General features: G+C 37.0%; 1 protein-coding gene across 6 annotated transcripts in view; it reads left to right on the forward strand.

The window, feature by feature from the left end:
- MAP2K5 (mitogen-activated protein kinase kinase 5) overlaps window positions 1-19,471 on the forward strand; it is a 264,089-nt gene that overhangs the window by 86,596 nt on the left and 158,022 nt on the right. For all 6 annotated transcript variants that reach the window (XM_064381982.1, XM_064381992.1, XM_064381988.1 and 3 more), the window contains 2 exons: window positions 13,589-13,657; window positions 13,747-13,828. In XM_064381982.1, coding sequence (XP_064238052.1) covers window positions 13,589-13,657; window positions 13,747-13,828 — 151 coding nt within the window. The remainder of the gene's footprint in view (window positions 1-13,588; window positions 13,658-13,746; window positions 13,829-19,471) is intronic.

Genomic DNA, 19,471 nt, shown 5'->3' on the forward strand with positions numbered 1-19,471 from the left:
ATCTGCCTCCAAAGCCCATCTCCTCTGTTACACCATGCAGCCTTTATACAACTTACTAACATTGCTTATCCCTCTGATTTCCATCTGTCTTTTCATGGTTCATCTCCAAGATGCCTTTTTAGCTATCTACAGTGAGAAATTGGTCTCTTTCTCTAACAGTTGTGTAGTATATATTTCTGCATCTTTTTTCTCATCTAGGAAACTAAGAATCAGAGAAATTACATTGCAATTGCTTATACCTTTTAGTAAGTTGAAACCAAAAGTAAGGCTTAGATCCTCTGACTGCTAGTGAAATCCAGAGTTGTTCTTCCATATCACATCTAGTATAGCACCTAGAATGTGTTATGTGACATTATCAAGTCCAGTTTTAATCAGTTAAATAGCTTCTGAGGAGGTACAACAGAGCTTCCTTTGAGATGTTTTCTTTGACAGTTCAGCCATATAAAGTCCGTAGAATTATAGAACTGGAAGCGACCTTGGAAATCATTGGATACAGCCCCCACATTTTACAGAGGCACTCAGCTCACTGACTGCAGCTGTCTTGTACCACCTTGGCGCTCACTGAGTGCAGCTCTGATGTACCACCTTGGCATTGGATTAATTTTTCTGTACCTCCTGAGCTCCCTTTTCAGTAAGAGAATACTTCCATTAACTTGAGCACTATTTTCCCATCCATTGAGTTATTTTTTTGTTCCTTTTATGTCAAAAGTCTTAAATTGTTGCTGATTATATATTTAGATAGTCAACTCTAGGTTATTTACTCCAGGATAGGGGAACACTGTTATAAATCATCCAGAAATCTATCATTATTTGGCCTTGCCAAGTACATTATACATTTTTTATAATTTCATGTATTTTGAATTATGTTTATATAGACTAATATTAAAATTCTTGTGCATGAGTGGGGTACGGCAAGGGGCCAACAGCCTTTTCTGGAAAGGATTAAAAGCAATTTTAAAGAAAGAATATATTTACAAAATAGCTGTTAAAGTAGAGACTGTCAGTAAATGAAAATAGTTGGGATTTACAAATATGCTGTTCACTAGACCTGACCATTAAACTGGGCTTTACAACAAGAACTGTACTGTATTCACTTTGCATCTCTGGATTTCATAAAATCACATAGAAGATGCTCATACTGAGTTGAATGAATGGATGATTTAAGAGCAGATATGATTATTGTGATTAAACTTTTCTGTAGGCCTGAGCTTGTTGTAATTCAGGCAAAAACCATGTAACTTATATAATAGTCATAATCTAAGAAAAAGAAATTTACCATTTCTTCAAAACAGGCAGAATTTTTAATTCTTAGAAGTGTGTTAGTTTCCAAATATTTGGAGATTTTCCAGATATCTTTCTATTACTGATTTCTAATTTAATTCCATTGTGGTTACAGAACACCCTTCCTATAATTTGAATTACTTTAAATTTGTTGAGACTTATTTTATGGCTCAGAATATGATCTGTTTTGCTAAACAATCCTTGTACACATGAAAAGAATATATAACCTGCTTGTGCCTGTAATCCCTGCACTTTGGGAAGCTAAGGTAGGTGGATTGCTTGAGCTCAGGAGTATGAGATTAGCCTGGGCAACATGGCAAACCACTTCTCTACAAAAAATACAAAAAAAAAAAAAAAAAAATTAGCTGGATGTGGTGGTGTGTGCCTATAGTCTCAGCTACTTAGGAGGCTAAGAGGGGATCGCACCACTGCAGTCTATTCGGGTGACAGAGTAAGACCTCATCTCAAAAAAAAAAAAAAAAAAAAAAATGTGTATATATATATATAAAAATCCACTGTATAAGGTATTGTAATAATGCTAATTAGATCAAGTTGGCTGATGGTGTTATTCAAATCTTCTATATCTTTACTGATTTTTATCTAGTTGTTCTGTCAGTTATTTAAAGAGGGGTGTTGAAATACTCAGCAGTAATTGTGGCCTACACTTCTGTTATCTTTTACTTAATGTTTTTTGAAGATATTCTTAGATGTATTTATGATTGTTATATTCTGTTGATGAATTGGCTTCATTGTCATTATGAAGTAACCTTTGTGATCATATTCTTTGCTCTAAAATTTATAGTCTGATATTAAATTATAGACTTTATTTTGACTAGTGTTAACATAATATCTTTTTTTTTTTTTTTTTTTTTTTTTTAACTTTTAACCTATTGTGTCATTATTTTTGAAATGTATTTCAGGTAGGCAGCATATAGTTGGGTCTTGTTTTTAAATCCAGTTGGATGATCTCTGCTTTTTAAGTGGGGTATTGAAACTATTTACATTTCATGTGATTATTGATATGGTTGGATTCAGATCTATCATTTTGCTCTTTGTTTTATATTTGTTCTGCCTGTCTGCCCCCTTTTTTAAGTGATTGCTTTAGAATTCATAGTAAACATTTTCAACTTAACACAGTCTCCCTATGTAAATAGTATTGTACCACTTTATAGTTTAGGAGTCTTACAATGGTATATTTTCATTTCTTTCATCCCAGCCTTTGTTTTATTATCATGTATTTTACAACCTCATATGCTATAAACCCCAGAATACATTGTCAGTATTTTTGCTTTCAATATTTATCTTTTAAAGACATTTAAAAAGTAAGAAAAATAGTGTTTTATTTTTATTCATGTATTTACCAATTCCAGCTCTCTTCGTTCCTTTGTGTGGTTCAGATTTCCATCTGGTATTATTTTCCTTCTGTCTGAATGACTTCTTCCTTTACAGTTTATATAGTGTAGGTCTTTTGGTGTTGAATTCTTTCAGCTTTTGTATGTCTAAAAATGTGTATTTCACTTTCATTTTTGGAAGGTATTTTATTTTTTGCTGGATGTAGAATTCTAGGTTGACTGCTGTTTTCTTTCAGTATTTTAAAGATTTTGTTTCACTGTTTTCTTTCTTTCTAGTGAGAAGTTTACTGTCGTTTTTAATCTTTGTTCCTCTGTACATTAGAATTGGCTTCATTTCTGGCCGCTTTCAAGATGTTTTCTTTATCACTGGTGTTAAGCAATTTAATTATGATGAGCTTTGATGTATTAATAATTTTCTTCATAATTCATGTGCTTGGGGTTTGTTGAGATTCTTTGAATCTGTGAAGTTTTCATCTAATTTGGAAAAATTAGCCATTTTTCTTTAGATAGTTCTCCCTACCATTGGGAACTTCAGTTGCATATGTATTATGTCACTTGAAGTTGTCTTGTCACTTGAAGTTGTCTCAGTGCTCTGTTTGTTTTAGTCATTTTTCTGTGTTTCATTTTGTATAGTCTTTTCTGTGTGTCTTCAAGTTCACTGACTTTTTTTCTTCTGCATTTTCTAATCTGCTGTTAATCCCTCCTGGTGCATTGTTTCCATTTTAGGTACTACTTTTTATCCCTAGAGGTTTAGATGGCCTTTTTTTTTTTTTTACATCTTTAATGTCTCTACTTAACATGTTCAAAACTTGCTCTGCTTTCTTTTTTTTTTCGTTTTGTTTAAATAAAGATGGGATTTCACCATGTTGCCCAGGCTTGTGTCAAATTCCTGTGATGGTTAATATTGTCAACTTGATTGGATTGAAGGATGCAAAGTATTGTTCCTGGGTGTGTCTGTGAAGGTGTTAACATTCACAGAGATTAATGTTTGAGTTAATGTTAACATAGGAGGTTAACATTTGAGTCAGTGGACTGGGAGAGGCAGACCCACCCTCAATCTGAGTGGGCGTCAGCAAATCAGCTGCCAGCTCGGCTAGGATAAAAGCAGGCAAAAGTTGGAAGTACTTGACTTGTTGAGTCTTCTGGCCTTCAGCTTGCTTCCTTGCTGGTTGCTTCCTGCCCCTGAGCATCAGACTCCAAGTTCATCAGCTTTTGGACTCTTGGACTTACACCAGTGATTTGCCAGGTGGCTCTCAGGCCTTCAGCCACATGTCGGCTTGCCTACTTTTGAGGTTTTGAGACTTGGACTGGCTTCCTTGCTCCTCAGCTTGCAGATGGCCTATTGTGGGACTTCACCTTGTGATCCTGTGAGTCAATACTCCTTAGTAAATCCAGTTCTTATATACATCTACCTTATTAGTTCTGTCTCTCTAGAAAACCCTGACTAGTGCAGAAATGGCATTTAGTGACTTTTAAATAATTTGATCCTTTCAAGGGTTGCTTTTACGTTTTATCAGACAGTACCAGCTCAGTGGTTAGTTTAGAATTAATTTTCCCCGTCCAACTGAAGTAGTAATCTTGAGTACTGTAACTGTTGCCTTGAGAATTGCAAGGTTTTCCACACTGGCCGGTGCGAATACCCAGTATTAATGCCCAGTATTAATCTGGAGATTGTTTCTTCTGAGCCTTTCTGGTGGTTTTCTCCCTGGCCTCAGGTGATTTCCTGACATCTATATGCAGATCATTCATTACTCAGCTGAAGAGTCCAGGACCCCCTTGGCAGATCTCTGGAGCTGTGGAGCTCTCTCTCAGGTCCTCTGACAGCTCTGTGCCCTCTGCTTCTCTAGCTTCCTTGTCCTCCTCAGACTCTTAGTTTTGTCTTCTCACCTTAGGGAGATGTCTTATCTCTGTCTGGGTTCGCTTCCCTGCACTGGGGCCTGGAAACTTACTCTCGTCAGCAAGCTAGGCAATCTTAGGGCTCATCTCATTTCTTTTCCATCTTTCAGGGATCACTGCCCCATTCTGGCTAATGTCCAATGTCTGGAAGCCTATTGATTTCTCTCTCTCTCTCTCTGTGTGTGTGTGTGTGTGTGTGTGTGTGTGTGTGTGTGTTTTAGTACCCTTTTTTTTAATTTAACTTTTAAGTTCTGGGGTACATGTGCAAGTTTGCTATGTAAGTGTACTTGAGTCATGGGCGTTTGTTGTACAGATTATTTTGTCACCCAGGTATTAAGCCTAGTACCTATTAGTTATTTTTCCTGATCCTCTCCCCGCCTCACCCTCCACCCTCTGATAGGCCCCAGTGTGTGGTGTTCCTCTGTATGTCCATGTGTTCTCATAATTTAGCTCCCACTTGTAAATGAGAACATGGAGTATTTGGTTTCCCGTTCTTGGGTTAGTTTGGTAAAGATAATGACCTCCAGATCCATCCATGTTCCTGCAAAGGACATGATCTCATTGTTTTTTATGACTACATAGTATTCCATGGTGTATATGTACCACATTTTCTTTATCAAGTCTGCCAGTGATGGGCGTTTAGGTTGATTCCACATCTTTGCTATTGTAAATAGTGCTGCCAGTGACCATACGCATGCATGTGTCTTTATACCAGAATGCTTTATATTCCTTTGGTTATATACCCAGTAATGGGATTGCTGGTCAAATGGTATTTCTGTTTTTAGGTCTTTGAAGAATCACTGCACTGTCTTCTACAATGGTTGAATTAATTTACGCTCCCACCAACAGTGTCGTATAAACATTCTTTTTCTCCACAACCTTGCCAGCATCTGTTATTTTTTTTTGAGTTGGAGTCTCACTCTTGTCACCTGGGTTGGAGTGTAGTGGCACAATCTTGGCTCACTGCTACCTCCGCCTCCCGGGTTCAAGCAATTCTCCTGCCTTAACCTCCCTAGTAGCTGGGATTACAGGCGCCTGCCACCATGACTAGCTATTGTATTTTTAGTAGAGATGGGGTTTTACCATGTTGGCCAGGCTGGCCTCGAACTCCTGGCCTCAGGTGATCTGCCTGCCTCGGCCTCCTAAAGTGCTGAGATTACAATAGGCATGAGCCACTGCACCCGGCCCATTTTTTGACTTTTTAGTAATAGCCATTCTGAGTGGTGTGAGATGGTATCTCATTGTGGTTTTGATTTGCATTTCTCAAATGATCAGTAATGTTGAGCATTTTTCCATGATTGTTGGCCTCGTGTCTATCTCCTTTTGAGAAGTGTCCGTTCATGTCCTTTGCCCACTTTTTAATGGGGTTGTTTTTTTCTTATGAATTTGTATAGATCCCTTCCTTACACCCCTTTATTATAAAAATTAACTCAAGGGCCGGGCATGGTGGCTCATGCCTGTAATCCCAGAACTTTGGGAGGCTGAGGTGGGTGGATCACGAGGTCAAGAGATTGAGACCATCCTGGTCAACATGGTGAAACCCTGTCTCTACTAAAAATACAAAAAAATTAGCTGGGCATGGTGGCGCATGCCTATAATCCCAGCTACTCAGGAGGCTGAGGCAGGAGAATTGCCTGAACCCAAGAGGCGGAGGTTGCGGTGAGCCGAGATCGCACCATTGCACTCCAGCCTGGGTAACAAGAGCGAAACTCCGTCTCAAAAAAAAAAAAAAAAATTAACTCAAGGTGAATTAGACTTAAATGTAAAACCCAAAGTACGAAAACCCTGGAAGACAACCTAGGAAATACCATTCTGGACTTAAGAATGGGATAAAGATTTCATGATGAAGACACCAAAAGCAATTTTTGCAACAAAGGCAAATACTGACAAATAGGATCTAATTAAACTAAAGAGCTGCACAGCAGAGGAAATTATCAACAGAGTGAACAGAACACCTACAGAATGGGAGAAAAATTTTGCAAACTATGCAGCTGACAGAGATCTAATATCCCTTTCCTTACCTTACACCACTCTAATCCAGATGCTTGGCTTTTTTCTTGTCAGACCTGTAGACCAGCTTTTGAATTGTTTTCAGTAAATAGAAGCTACCATTTATTGATGATTTATACAATGCTAATCATTTTGCATACTTTTTTTCGTTAATACAGCAGCTTTTGTAACTCTTTTTGATTGCCATTTTACAAAAGCTGAGGCACAGAAAAGTTAAATGACTTGCCTGAGGTCCCACAACTGATAAGTAGTGGAGCCAGGATTTAAGCCCAGGCAGTCTTGTCCTAAGTGCCCGTGACCCCTGCCAGTGCTGCTTACTGCTCTCAGATTTGGCTTGCCAAGGATCATCCTGGTTACATTTCTTTCCCTCTCAAAAGTCTTCAGAGGCGTCACGTCACTTCCCAAATAAAGACTTTAGAGGATGGAATTCAAGATCCTCCATGATATGTCATCAGTCTGCTTTTGTAGCATTATCTTACATGTCTGAATCCTGTGTGTATTTTAAGTTGAACTCGTTGCCTTGTCTGAACTCAGGTACTTTCTCACTTCAACACTTTGATGCACGTATTTCTTTCTAATTAGAATGCTTTCACCCGTATCTCCACCTATCAAAATCTTTAGCACCCTTCAAGGATCAGCTCAAAAGCCTGCTCCTCCATTGAACTTTTCTGGATAAGCCCTGTCACATATGGTCTATCTCTCAGTCACTCATTTTCTTCTTTGAACCTCTCTAGAATTCCCTGTATATGTCTTTTAAGGGTGTTATCACCAACTGCCTTGTATTTTACTATTAGCATACCTGTACATTTCCCCTTTTATATTGAAATCTCTTTGTAAGTGAGGAACACATCTTATTTATCTTCTTGCCTTACTTTGTGATTCCTGCAGGTCCTTGCATATTAGGGTATAGTACAAAGCATTACACATAATGAGTAAGTGTTCAACACATAATTTGTTGAATGACTGAATGAATAAATTTTTGTTCTTCTGTTTCTTCTTTAGCTCATTCATTCATCTTTTTTTTTTTTGAGATGGAGTTTTGCTCTTGCCCAGGCTCACCGCAACCTCCACCTCTCGGGTTCAAGCGATTCTCCTGCCTCAGCCTCCCGAGTAGCTGGGATTACAGGCATCTGCCACCACATCCAGCTAATTTTGTATTTTCAGTAGAGACAGGGTTTCTCCATGTTTGTCAGGGTGGTCTCAAACTCCCGACCTCAGGTGATCTGCCTGTCTCAGCCTCCCAAAGTGCGGGGATTACAAGCGTGAACCACCGCACCCAGCCTCATTCGTCTTTTAAAGTAACATCTTAAAAGCAGTTTCAGTTCACATGCAAATTATCTCTTAGCATTCATTGTATGGACCATTGCTCTCACCCAAAATATTTCTTAGCTTTTTTATATTAAAGGGCAAAATGGAAGGTTAAGAGTTAGAAGTGTATTTGATCTTTTCCTGACCCTCTCCTGACTTTTGTGTGACTTCAAGCATGTCACTTAAACCTCCCAGTGACCTCAGCTGTGAAACAGGGCTGCCTAGTGTCACAGAGGGATTACGAAGAGCAGCAAATCACAGTCCTTGTCCAAACAGAATCACCTGCGGGGTCTGACGCCTGCATGGAATGATGAGGGAAATTTAATTTTCCAAGTCAAGTGGTCTGTTGGACCCACATTTTAAATGTCTGTGGGCACAATTAGATGAGTCCTTGAAAATCTGTTACTTTTCCTACTCAAAATGTTTCTCATGTTATGCTTCTAAATATTATTTTTTAGATAAAAAAGTATATTTTAATGTTTCCCTTTTTAGACTTCTGAGGTAGGACTATATCACAAGATTTTTTTTAAAAAAGTTGAATTTTGGGAAGATAAATGTACCTTGAATTTTTATTTTATACTGTTGAATTTAGAAAATGTTCTGCCTCAAAGAGAGCATTTTGAAAATGATGCTAATCACATTTTAAAGATAACTGTTTCATAACGACCATATGTAATTCATGAGACGTGTTTCTACCTTTTTGTGTGTTTGTTTGGTGTAGGTAGTCAAGACAATTGCAGATAAGCAGAGCAGAAAACAAATAAAAATAGTGTTAGCCATCTTGTAAACAGAATCTTTTTATACCATTAATGTATTCTATAAAATCTTTTAAGTAGTAATGCTTGGAGGATTTAATAGATTTCCCACTATTGTTTGTTCTCTAAGTGGGAAAAATCCATCTAACAGGAAATTTCTTAGCATTGTATATTGCATGTGCTGATTATCATTCTTTGACTGCTTTGGGTTTCTGCTGCTGTTAAACTAGCATTTAAATCGACCATTTGATTAATCATTTGTACACTGACTATAATCCTCCCAAATTTCCTTTCTGAGTTGTACATACTGTAAAAGACAATTATGTCGCCACAGATTAAATAAGTGAATTAAAACAGAATAGCGGCTTAATTTGACCTGTGATTTTGCTCTCCTTCCCTTTAGTAAAGTGTGTGCCACTCCAGCAAATAAATGAAGTCATCCATGACAGCTTGTGATGAATTGCCGTATTTATACTGTATATTTTAATAGCCTCACACTAATTTAAATTGAGCACAGAGTAAATTATAATTCAGTCACTTGACTGCTTATATTTAACTTGACAACTCATCCTTATTTGTCCTGGAGGTGTAGTGGAGAGCAGTGGAAATGCACTAAGGTATTTCAGTTTCTCACTTAACCCTTTCTTAATGGAATGCTTCATATTCAAGTTCTCTCCAGTTTACAACATTTAGCACTTCCTAAGGAGAAAAAAAATAAGACTCAGGGAGTCCATACTTGCATTGTACGTCAAAAAGAAAATTAGTCTTTGCCATGCTTTTCACCATTGCCTTCAAATAAGTAATTGGATTTGTTTATTTTTAGCAATTTTAAAGCTCACTCACAAGAATACCCAGGGGGAGGAGAATTAACCTTCCACCCAGAGTGCCAAGTCTCCTAGAAAATAGAGAGCATTTGAGTAGAGTTATTTTAAGGTGCGTTTTACTTTCCCTCTCAAGTTCCCAGAAATTGCTTTATTGGGTTTTTTCATCATTTTGGAATCTCCTCTATTCTAGACTAAAGAAAATACCAACAATGATCAAAATGAAATAGAATACCGTGGATTAGCTCTACAAATACAGTATTTCTTACTATATTTTAGGTCAGTGAGGCATTTTTATTTGGTGGTGTATGTTTTTGGTTTCAAATTCAGTTGTAGAAATCAAGCAATCTATTTCTTCTGTCTAGAAATAGCTTCTTATAAAGAGGAATGTAGTTGTAACGACTTTAGTTAAATCCCACATCACTTACCAGGTTAGACCTTGTGTGGAGTGCTGGGGGAGATAGAAAAATGTACAAGACTCAGCCCTTGCCCTTGAGAGGCTTATAGCCACTCTATTCTTGAGGCTTCTGTTTGTAGGAGATGAGGAATGGATGCTCAAGGCAGAATGTATATATCAAGGGCCAGAGCTGGAGGTGAATATTGATGGATGGCTTTGAGGTGGGCTTCATGGAGGCAGTGGTGGCATTCAAGCTGAATCTAAAAGATAGAACAGCTTTTTTCAAACAGTGACTGGAGTGGTGAGAGGAAGCACACCCCAAGTGGAGGAAACAGCCGGAGCAAAGACTGGAAGTAGGCAAAGCACAGGATATATGTGTGTATACCAGGAAATGTCATCTGATTTCACATGAAGGGTGGGTTTGTGGTAGGAGTAGTGGGAAGAGGAGTTAGAATAAGTTGTCTGTATTGTGGAAGAATTCCTTGAATGTCATGCTAGAGTTTTAACTTTATTATAGGCAATGGGAACACAATTAGGTTATTGATCAAGGGAATGATATATTCACAGCTAGTAGGTTGGGGTTAATTCCAGGATGTTTGCTAGCAATGTGGAATCATGTCATTTCTAGGTTGGTGATGGCCTGGAGATGCAGTATATCTTAATACTCATATATCTTAGCACTGAATAAATGCCGTTTTTCAAACCTTAAATAAGTGGTTCTTAACTTTACTTTGAGTTAGGAATTACCTGGGGTGCTTTTCAAAATAACAAAGATGTGGGCCCAACCCCAGGGATTCTCATTTCATTGGTTTGGGGTAAGGCCTCCACTTTGGAATTTTTTTTTTTAAGTGCCCTCAGTATTATGATGTGAGGCCAGGGTTGAGAACCACTGATTTAAGGTCAATAATTACTTCATTCCTTTTAGCAGAGTTTTTTAGAGTGAGAGATTCCTGGTACTTGACATCGTAGTAGGAATAGCTGTAATATTTTATGGCATAGGATTGAACTGATGCTAGATGAATTAATTTTGTTGGTAAGTTTTATACAAGAACAAAAATGTAAGTGAATATTGTTCTGATCAATATGACTATTGATCAGGAGAAGTGTTTAAATATTTCTGGGCAGTTTTGTATTACATTTACGGTCTAGTTTACTGAGAGCTTTTATAAATATCCCTAAAGCAAACTCTTGATAGAAATTACCTATGTCTTTTTTTTTTCACCTTCCCCTCCTGCAAATCAGCGTCAGGACTATAAAATGTACTTTAGAATTGTCCCTTTCTTTCCTTGCTCTATCAGCAGTTTACAATTCATAATATATGGTTTTTTCTTTAGTATGATTTTATATATATATATATAAAAATATAAGGTGGATAAAATCATATATATATATTCTTCACTTGTAATACATATGAATATACATATATATGTACATATATATAGGTATATATATAAAATCATATATATTCTTCACTTGTAATACAAAATGTAATTCAGAGTTGAATGGTATATAACTATACTATCATAGTAATTCTAAATGTTAAGCTTTTATCTGGAAATGTCTAGAGTCAGAAACTCTGCCACAAATCATAAAAATTGTTTTCTACCCATTTCATTCTCATCACTGCCTTTTTAAAGTAAAAAACAGGCCGGGCACGATGGCTCATGCTTATAATCCCAGCACTTTGGGAATCTGAGGCAGGTGGATCACCTGAGGTCAGGAGTTTGAGACGAGGCTGGCCAACATGGTGAAACCCCATCTCTACTAAAAATGCAAAAATCAGCTGGGTGTGGTGACACGTGCCTGTCATCCCAGCTACTCAGGAGGCTGGGCAGGAAAATTGCTTGATCCCAGGAGGTGGAGTTTGCAATGAACGGAGATCTCGCCCCTATACTCCAGCTTGGGCGACAAAGCAGAACTCCATCTCAAAATAAACAAATAAATAAACTAAAAAGCAATTACTCTTGAATTAGTTTCACTGATGTGCTTAGTAGAATTTGAACAGTATGGTCTTCTTTCTTGAAAAATAATGTGTTTGAAATAAACTAGAATTTATTCTAGATAAGTTTATAAATATTTTATATTTGTGGGTTATAAATTACTATGGGTAATATCACTCAGTGATTGATATTTTAAATAAACCATGAAGTACTGAAAAGCGCATGAGACTGAGTCCAGAGGAGGGGGTCCTACCATTGCCAGGCTCTGTGGCTCCTGGGAAGGAAACCTGGTTTCTTCCTCAGCAAAAGAAGGGAGTTAGATGAAATAAGATTTTTTCAAGCTTTAACTTTCTATAACAGTATTAGCAAAGAACATTACCTGACTGGAAAAAAAAATAATATATTTTTAAAACTACTTATTTCTCTCATAACTAAAAACCCCATTTAAAATGTCATTTTTGACTGGGCATGGTGGCTCACACTTGTAATCCCAGTACTTTGGGAAGCCAAGTCGGGCAGATCTCTTGAGGTCAGGAGTTAGACCAGCCTGGCCAACGTGGTGAAACCTCATCATCTCTACCAAAAATACAAAAGTTAGCTGGGTTTGGTGGTGGGCTCCTGTAATCTCAGCTACTCAGGAGGCTGAGGCACGAGAATCACTTGAACCCAAGAGACAGAGGTTGCTTGAATCCAGGAGACAGAGGTTACAGTAAGCTAAGATTGTGCCACTGCACTCCAGCCTGAGTGACAGAGCAAGACTCTGTCTCAAGAAAAAAAAAAATGTAATGTTTTGGCCAGGTGTGGTGGTTCATATCTGCAATCCCAGCACTTTGGGAGGCCAAGATGGACAGATTGCTTGAGCTTATGAGTTCAAGACCAGCCTGAGCAACATGGTGAAACCCTCATCTCTACCAAAAATACAGTAAATTAGCTGAGCATGGTGGCACACCTGTGGTCCCAGCTACTTGGGTGGCTGAGGTGGGAGGTTTGCTTAAGCCTGGGAGGCAGAGGTGGCAGTGAGCCAAGATCACCCCACTGCATTCCAACCTGGGTGACAGCATGAGACTGTGTCTCTAAATAAATAAATAAAATGTCATTTTTATTCATCACCCTCTCTGCTTATTGCCTAGTGTCTGATCACAAATCACAAGATAGTTCTTTTTTTTTAAGAGACAGGATTTCACTCTGTCACCCATGTGGGAGTGTACTGGTGCAGTCATGGCTCACCTCAACCCCAAATTCCTGGGCTCAAATGATCCTCCCACCTCAGCCTCCCAAGTTGGTTGGGATCACCTGATCACACCACACCCAGATAATTTTTTTTTTTTTTGTAGAGATGGGATCTTGCTATGGTGCTTAGGCTGGTTGTATACCCCTGGTTTTCAGGGACACTCCCACCTCAGCCTCCTTCCCAAAGTGCTGGGATTACAGGCGTGTGCCACTGCACCTGGCCAAGACAGTTCTTTCATATTGGTTTGAGGGTCATTTCTATGTTCCTCTTTTGAAAATAGCCAATGTGGCTAAAATAGGGTGCATAAATTAAGAGTGTTACAACTTAACTGACTTTTAAAGCCGTTACTGCTGACCTTTGAGACCTGGGTTTTTTCTTTGGTCCCATCAATCAGTTCTGTACCACCTCCGCCATTATGAAAGGACAAAAGGTTAGACAGATGAGGATACAGTTTGTATTACTGGGGCATTATAGTGGTAAGCAGAAGGAAGTGGAGAAGAATAAACGAACTACCATTTTTTTAGTTCTTATATTTCATGGTGAGTATAGTTAATATAGTTAGAAGGTGAATAAATGTTAATACCTTTCTATATTTAGGTCATACTACTAGATATTACACTGGAACTTCAGAAGCAAATCATGTCTGAATTGGAAATTCTTTATAAGGTAATTTTTTTCATAATTCTTATTTGTAAAGCATGCCTATGGTATTGACTTGCAGGTTTATAACTACTTTTGTCTTATTTTTGTTACAGTGTGATTCATCATATATCATTGGATTTTATGGAGCATTTTTTGTAGAAAATAGGATTTCAATATGTACAGAATTCATGGATGGTGAGTTTTCCCTTTTATAATACTTTAAAAATGATTTTTAGAATATATAGTGCTTTAAAACCTGGTTTTGATATAGATATCAAGTCGAATTAAAAATAATTATACTAATAATTCCCTTATTTATACTCTAAGATTATCTCAGTGTTAGGGGTTCCTGATGTTCAATATTTATAGCTGAACTATAATTTCAAGAATTGAACTTCACTTTTATTGAAAATTTAAATAGAACAGATTAAATGGTAGTCCAATCGGTGGTTTGATATTTGATTCTTCTGCACAATCTGTCTTTACTTGCAAAACAGATGTTCTGTTCTTTTAATGTTTCAGTAGCCAAAACAGATTTTCCTTTAAAGAAATCTATTAACCCAATGTCCTGTGTCTTTCAGAAAGAAATCGGTTCTTAATTGCAAGATAAGAAATTGTTTTTCATCACAGCTGTTTAGCCAAGATGTGTTTAGTTTTCTTTGGACTTTTTCTTTTTTCCTTCCCTGTCTATTTTTTTATTCATTTGTATTTTGGTAGTTCTTTTTTGACCTGAATATTATGGCAAAATACAGATTTCTGGGGACCTATCAGTGATGTCATCATTATATTGTTTACCAATTTTAAATCTAAGCAGTCTTTAAATTTTAAATATTCAATTTTCCATGGTATAGTCTATTAAAACACAACCTTAGAAAATATAGTTAGTTCCTTGTGGAGATTCTCAGTACATTACTAAAGCAGTTAGTTTGTGCCCTGCAAGACTTTAATGAGTCAACATTGGTACCTTGATACTGTAATAAGGTGTATAATATGTTCTAAATTAGTTGTAGTAGAACATCAAGAATTAAAAATCTTACAGCCACATGGGTAGTATGATAACGGTGGAGACCAACTAGAAAAAGTGAATTCATTGAGCCAATACATGTTACTGTGTTCTAACTTTTATCATTCTTTCTTTGAAGTCTTCAATTTTTCAGTTCTACTAAAACATTTGTATTGAAACCAGGCACAGTGGTTCACACATGTAATCCCAACACTTTGGGAGACTAATGTGGGAATATTGCTTGAGCCCAGAAATTTGAGACCAGCCTGGGCAATATAGTGAGACCTCATCTTTACAAAAACATTTTTTAAAATATGGCTGGGTGCAGTGGCTCACGCCTGTGATCCCAGTACTTTGGGAGGCCGAGGCAGGCGGATCACTTGAGGTCAGGAATTTAAGACTAGCCTGACCAACATGGTGAAAACCCATCTCTACTGAAAATACCAAAATTAGCAGGACATGATGGTGCATGCCTGTAATCCCAGCTATTCAGGAGGCTGAGACAAGAGAATTGTTTGAACCTGGGAGGCAGAGGTTGCGGTGAACTGAGATCGTGCCATTGCACTCCAGCCTGGGTGATAGAGTGAGATTTCATCTCAAAAAAAAAATCAGCCAAGCATGGTGGTATGTGCCTGTAGTCCCAGTTACTCTGGGGCCTGAGATGGGAGGATTGCTGGAGCCCAGGAGATTAAAGCTGTAGTGAGCTGTGATCGCGCCACTGCACTCCAGCCTACGCGACAGACTGAGACCCTGTATCAAAAAGCCAATTAAAATTTTTAATTGAAGTATAACTCAGGTACCATAAAATTCACCTTTTAGAAGTGTATAATTCAATGGTTTTTAATATACTCACAAGGTTGTGCAATCATCAACATTTGTATAATTCCAAAACATTTTTTACCACCCCCAGAAAAGGACTTCCTATCTATTAGTACTCACTTTCTACTTCCTGTTTCTTCTAGTCCCTGGCAACCACTGATCTACCTTCTGTCTCTATGGATTTACCTTTTCTGGACATTCTGTATAAATAGAATCTGATAATGCATGGCCTTTCTGTCTGGCTTCCTTAGCATAATGTTTTAGTGTTCATCTATATTGTAGCATATATGAAAACTTCATTCCTTTTTATTGCTGAATAATATTGTATGGCTATACCACATTTTGTTTATTCTTTCATTAGTTGATGGACATTTGAGATAATTCTACTTTATGTATAATTATGAATAATGCTACTCTGTATATTTGTGTACAAGTTTTTGTGTGGACATATGTTTTCAGTTCTTTTGGGTATATATATAGGAGTAGAGTTGTTAGGTCATATGGTAGCTTTATGCTTAACTTTTTGCATTCTTAACAGCACTGTATAAGGGTTCCATTTTCTTCATATTTTTTGCCGTACTTGTCATTATATGTCTTTTAAAAATTGTAGCCTTGTAGTGTGACATGGTATCTCATTTTGGTTTTGATTTAGGTTTCTCTAATGACTAATTAATGTTGAGTATCTTTTCATGTGCTTATTGGCCATTTGTATATCTTCTTTTGAGAAATATGTTTTCAGATCCTTTGTCTATTTTTTAAATGAGTTATTGGTGCTTTCATTGTTGAGTTGTAAGAATTCTTTATGTATTCTAATACTTAGCTCTTTTCAGATACAGGATTTTCAAATAATTTCACTCTTTGGTTATCTTTTCACTTGCTTTTATTTATTTGTTTATTTATTTATTTATTTATTTATTTATTTAGAAATACAGTCTCATTTTGTTGCCCAGGATGGTTTTGAATCCTGGGCTCAAATGATCCTGCCACCTCAGCCTCAAGTTTTACTGTTTTAGCTCTTATATTTAAGCCTTTGATTTATTTTTGAGTTAATTTATATATGATGTGAGATGGGGTCCAGATTTACTCTTTTACATGTAGATATCCGTTTGTTCCAGTATCATTTATTAAAAAGACTATTTTTGCCATTGAATTTTCTGGTTATACCTGTTGAAAATTGACCATAAAATATATTTCTGTACTTTTAGATCAATGCAGATACCTCCTGCATTAATCTGTTTGTCTATCTTTGGGCCAGCACCACATGTATTTGATTACTTGTACCTGATAACTCTAGATTATTATAGTTTTATAAGTTTTGAATTGAGAAGTGTAAGTGCTCCAACTTTGTTGTTTTTCAAGATTGTTTTGGCCATTTTGGATACCTAGCATTTTAATTTGAATTTTAGAATCAACTTGGCAATTTCTCCAAAAAATCCAGCTGGGATTTTGATAAGGATCGAATTGAATTTTTAGATCAACTTGGGGAGTATTGCTGTTGTAACATTATTTAGTCTTCCATTCCACGAACACAGATGTCTTTCAGCTTACTTAGGTCTTCTTTAATTGTTTCTCGATGATTTTTAAAAAATCATATTTAGTGCATCAGCGGCAATTATTTGTTAAATTTATTTCTAAGTATTTTTAATGCTATTTTTCTTTTCTTTTCTTTGAGACGGAGTTTCGCTCTTGTTACCCAGGCTGGAGTGCAATGATGTGATCTCGGCTCACCACAACCTCCGCCTCCTGGGTTCAGGCAATTCTCCTGCCTCAGCCTCCTCAGTAGCTGGGATTATAGGCACACGCCACCATGCCCAGCTAATTATTTGTATTTCTAGTAGAGACGGGGTTTCACCATGTTGACCAGGATGGTCTCGATCTTTTGACCTCGTAATCCACTCGCCTTGGCCAATGCTATTTTTCTTAATTTCATTTTTGGATTGTTCCTTGCCAGTGTATAGAACTTTAATTGACTTTTGTATATTGATCTTGTATTCTGCAACCTCACTGAACTTGTTTACTAACTTTAATAGCTTTTTGTGGTTTCCTTAGGGTTCTCAATATACAAGATAATGCCATCGCAAACAGAGATAGTTTTACTGCTTTCTTTTCAATTCTGGATGCCTTTGACTTCTTTTTCTTGTTTGATTACCCTGGCTAGAATCTTCAGTACAATGTTGAATAGATTGATGAGAGCAGACATCCTTCTCTTGTTCCTGAGTTTAGAGGGAGAGCTTTCAGTCTTTCACCATTAAATATGTTAGCCATGGGTTGGGGTAGTTGTCCTTTATCAGGTTGAGGAAATTCTTTTCTATTTCTAGTTTGTTGAGTACTTTTTTTTTAAAAAACCATGAAAGGGTATTAAATTTTGTCAGATGCCTTTTCTGTCTATTGAAATAATCATGTATTTGGTCTTTTATTCTATTAATATGTGGTATATTAATTGATTTTTGCAAAGTGAACCAGTCTTGCAATGTTGGAATTATTCCACTTTGTCATGATGTTTAATTCTTTTTATATGTTCCTGGGTTCAGTTTGCTAGCATTTTCTTGACAATTTTTATATTCATATTTATGAGGGACATTGGTCTGTAGTGTTTTTGGTGTGTGTGATGTCAGTGTTGGCTTTGATATCAGGATAATTTTGGCCTTATAGAATGAGCTCAGAAGTGTTACCTCCTCTTCTGTTTTTTGAAAGAGCTTATGAAGGAGTGATGTTAATTCATTTTAAAAAAATTTGTATGGGCCAGGTGTGGTGGGTCACACCTGTAATCCCAGCACTTTGAGAGGCTGAGGCAGGAAGATCACTTGAGGTCAGGAGTTTGAGACCAGTCTGGCCAACATGGTGAAACCCCGTCTCTGCTAAAAATAAAAAAAAAATTAAAAAAAATTAGCCACGTGTGGTAGTGCATGCCTGTAATCCCAGCTACTTGGGAGGCTGTGGCAGGAGAATTGCTTGAACCCGGGAGGTGGAGGTTGCAGTGAGCCAAGATTGTGCTGCTGCCCTCCAGCCTGGGTGACAGAGACTCCATCTCAAAATATATATATATATATATGTATATAAAGAAATAAAAATTTTTACGGATACATTATATTGTACACATTTATGGAATACATGTATTTGACAACAAGCATGCAATGTGTAGTAATCAACTCAGAGTAATGGAGATATGCGTGACCTCAAACATTTATCATTTCTTTGCGTTAGGAGCATTCCAATTCCACTTCTGTAGTTATTTTGAAATACACAATAAATTAATATTAACTATGGTCACCCTGTTGTGGTACCAAACACTGAATCTTATTCTTTTATATCTGATTGTATTTTTAACCCATTAACCAACCCCTCTTTGTCCTTTCTTCCTGACTACCTTTCCCAGCCTCTGGTAATCATCATTCTGATATGTCTCCATGATCATTTGTTTTTGGCTCCCACATAGGAGTTAGAGCATACTTGTCTTTCTGTGCCTGGATTATTTCACTTAATGTAATATCCACTCATGTTCTTACAAATAACAGGATTTCATTCTTTTTATGGCTCAGTAATATTTCATGTGTTTATGTACCACATTTTCTTTATCTTTCTTTATTTTTCTTTGATGGACACTTAGGTTGATTCCATATCTTGGCTATTGTGAATAGTACTGCAGTAAACATTAGAGTGCACATATCTCTTCAGTTTACTGATTTCCTTTCTTTTGGATGTATACCTAATGGTGAAATTACTGGATCATAATAAAGTAGTTCTATTTTTAGATTTTTGAGGAATTTCTATACTATTTTCCATGGTAGCTGTACTAATTTACGTTCTCATCAATAGTGTGTGAAGGTTCCCCTTTTTCCACATCCTTGCCAGCATCTGTTATTCCCTGTCTATTTGATAAAAGCCATTTCAGCTGGAGGGAGAGGATATCTCTTTGTGGTTTTGATTTGCATTTCCCTGATGATTAGTAATGTCGAACATTTTTTCAAATGCCTGATGTTAATTCTTCTTCAAACATTTGATAGAATTCACCAATG

This window comes from Aotus nancymaae, unplaced genomic scaffold (assembly GCF_030222135.1).
Source record: "Aotus nancymaae isolate 86718 unplaced genomic scaffold, 86718_ANA_hifiasm-v0.15.2.pri h1tg000003l, whole genome shotgun sequence".
NCBI lineage: Eukaryota > Metazoa > Chordata > Mammalia > Primates > Aotidae > Aotus > Aotus nancymaae.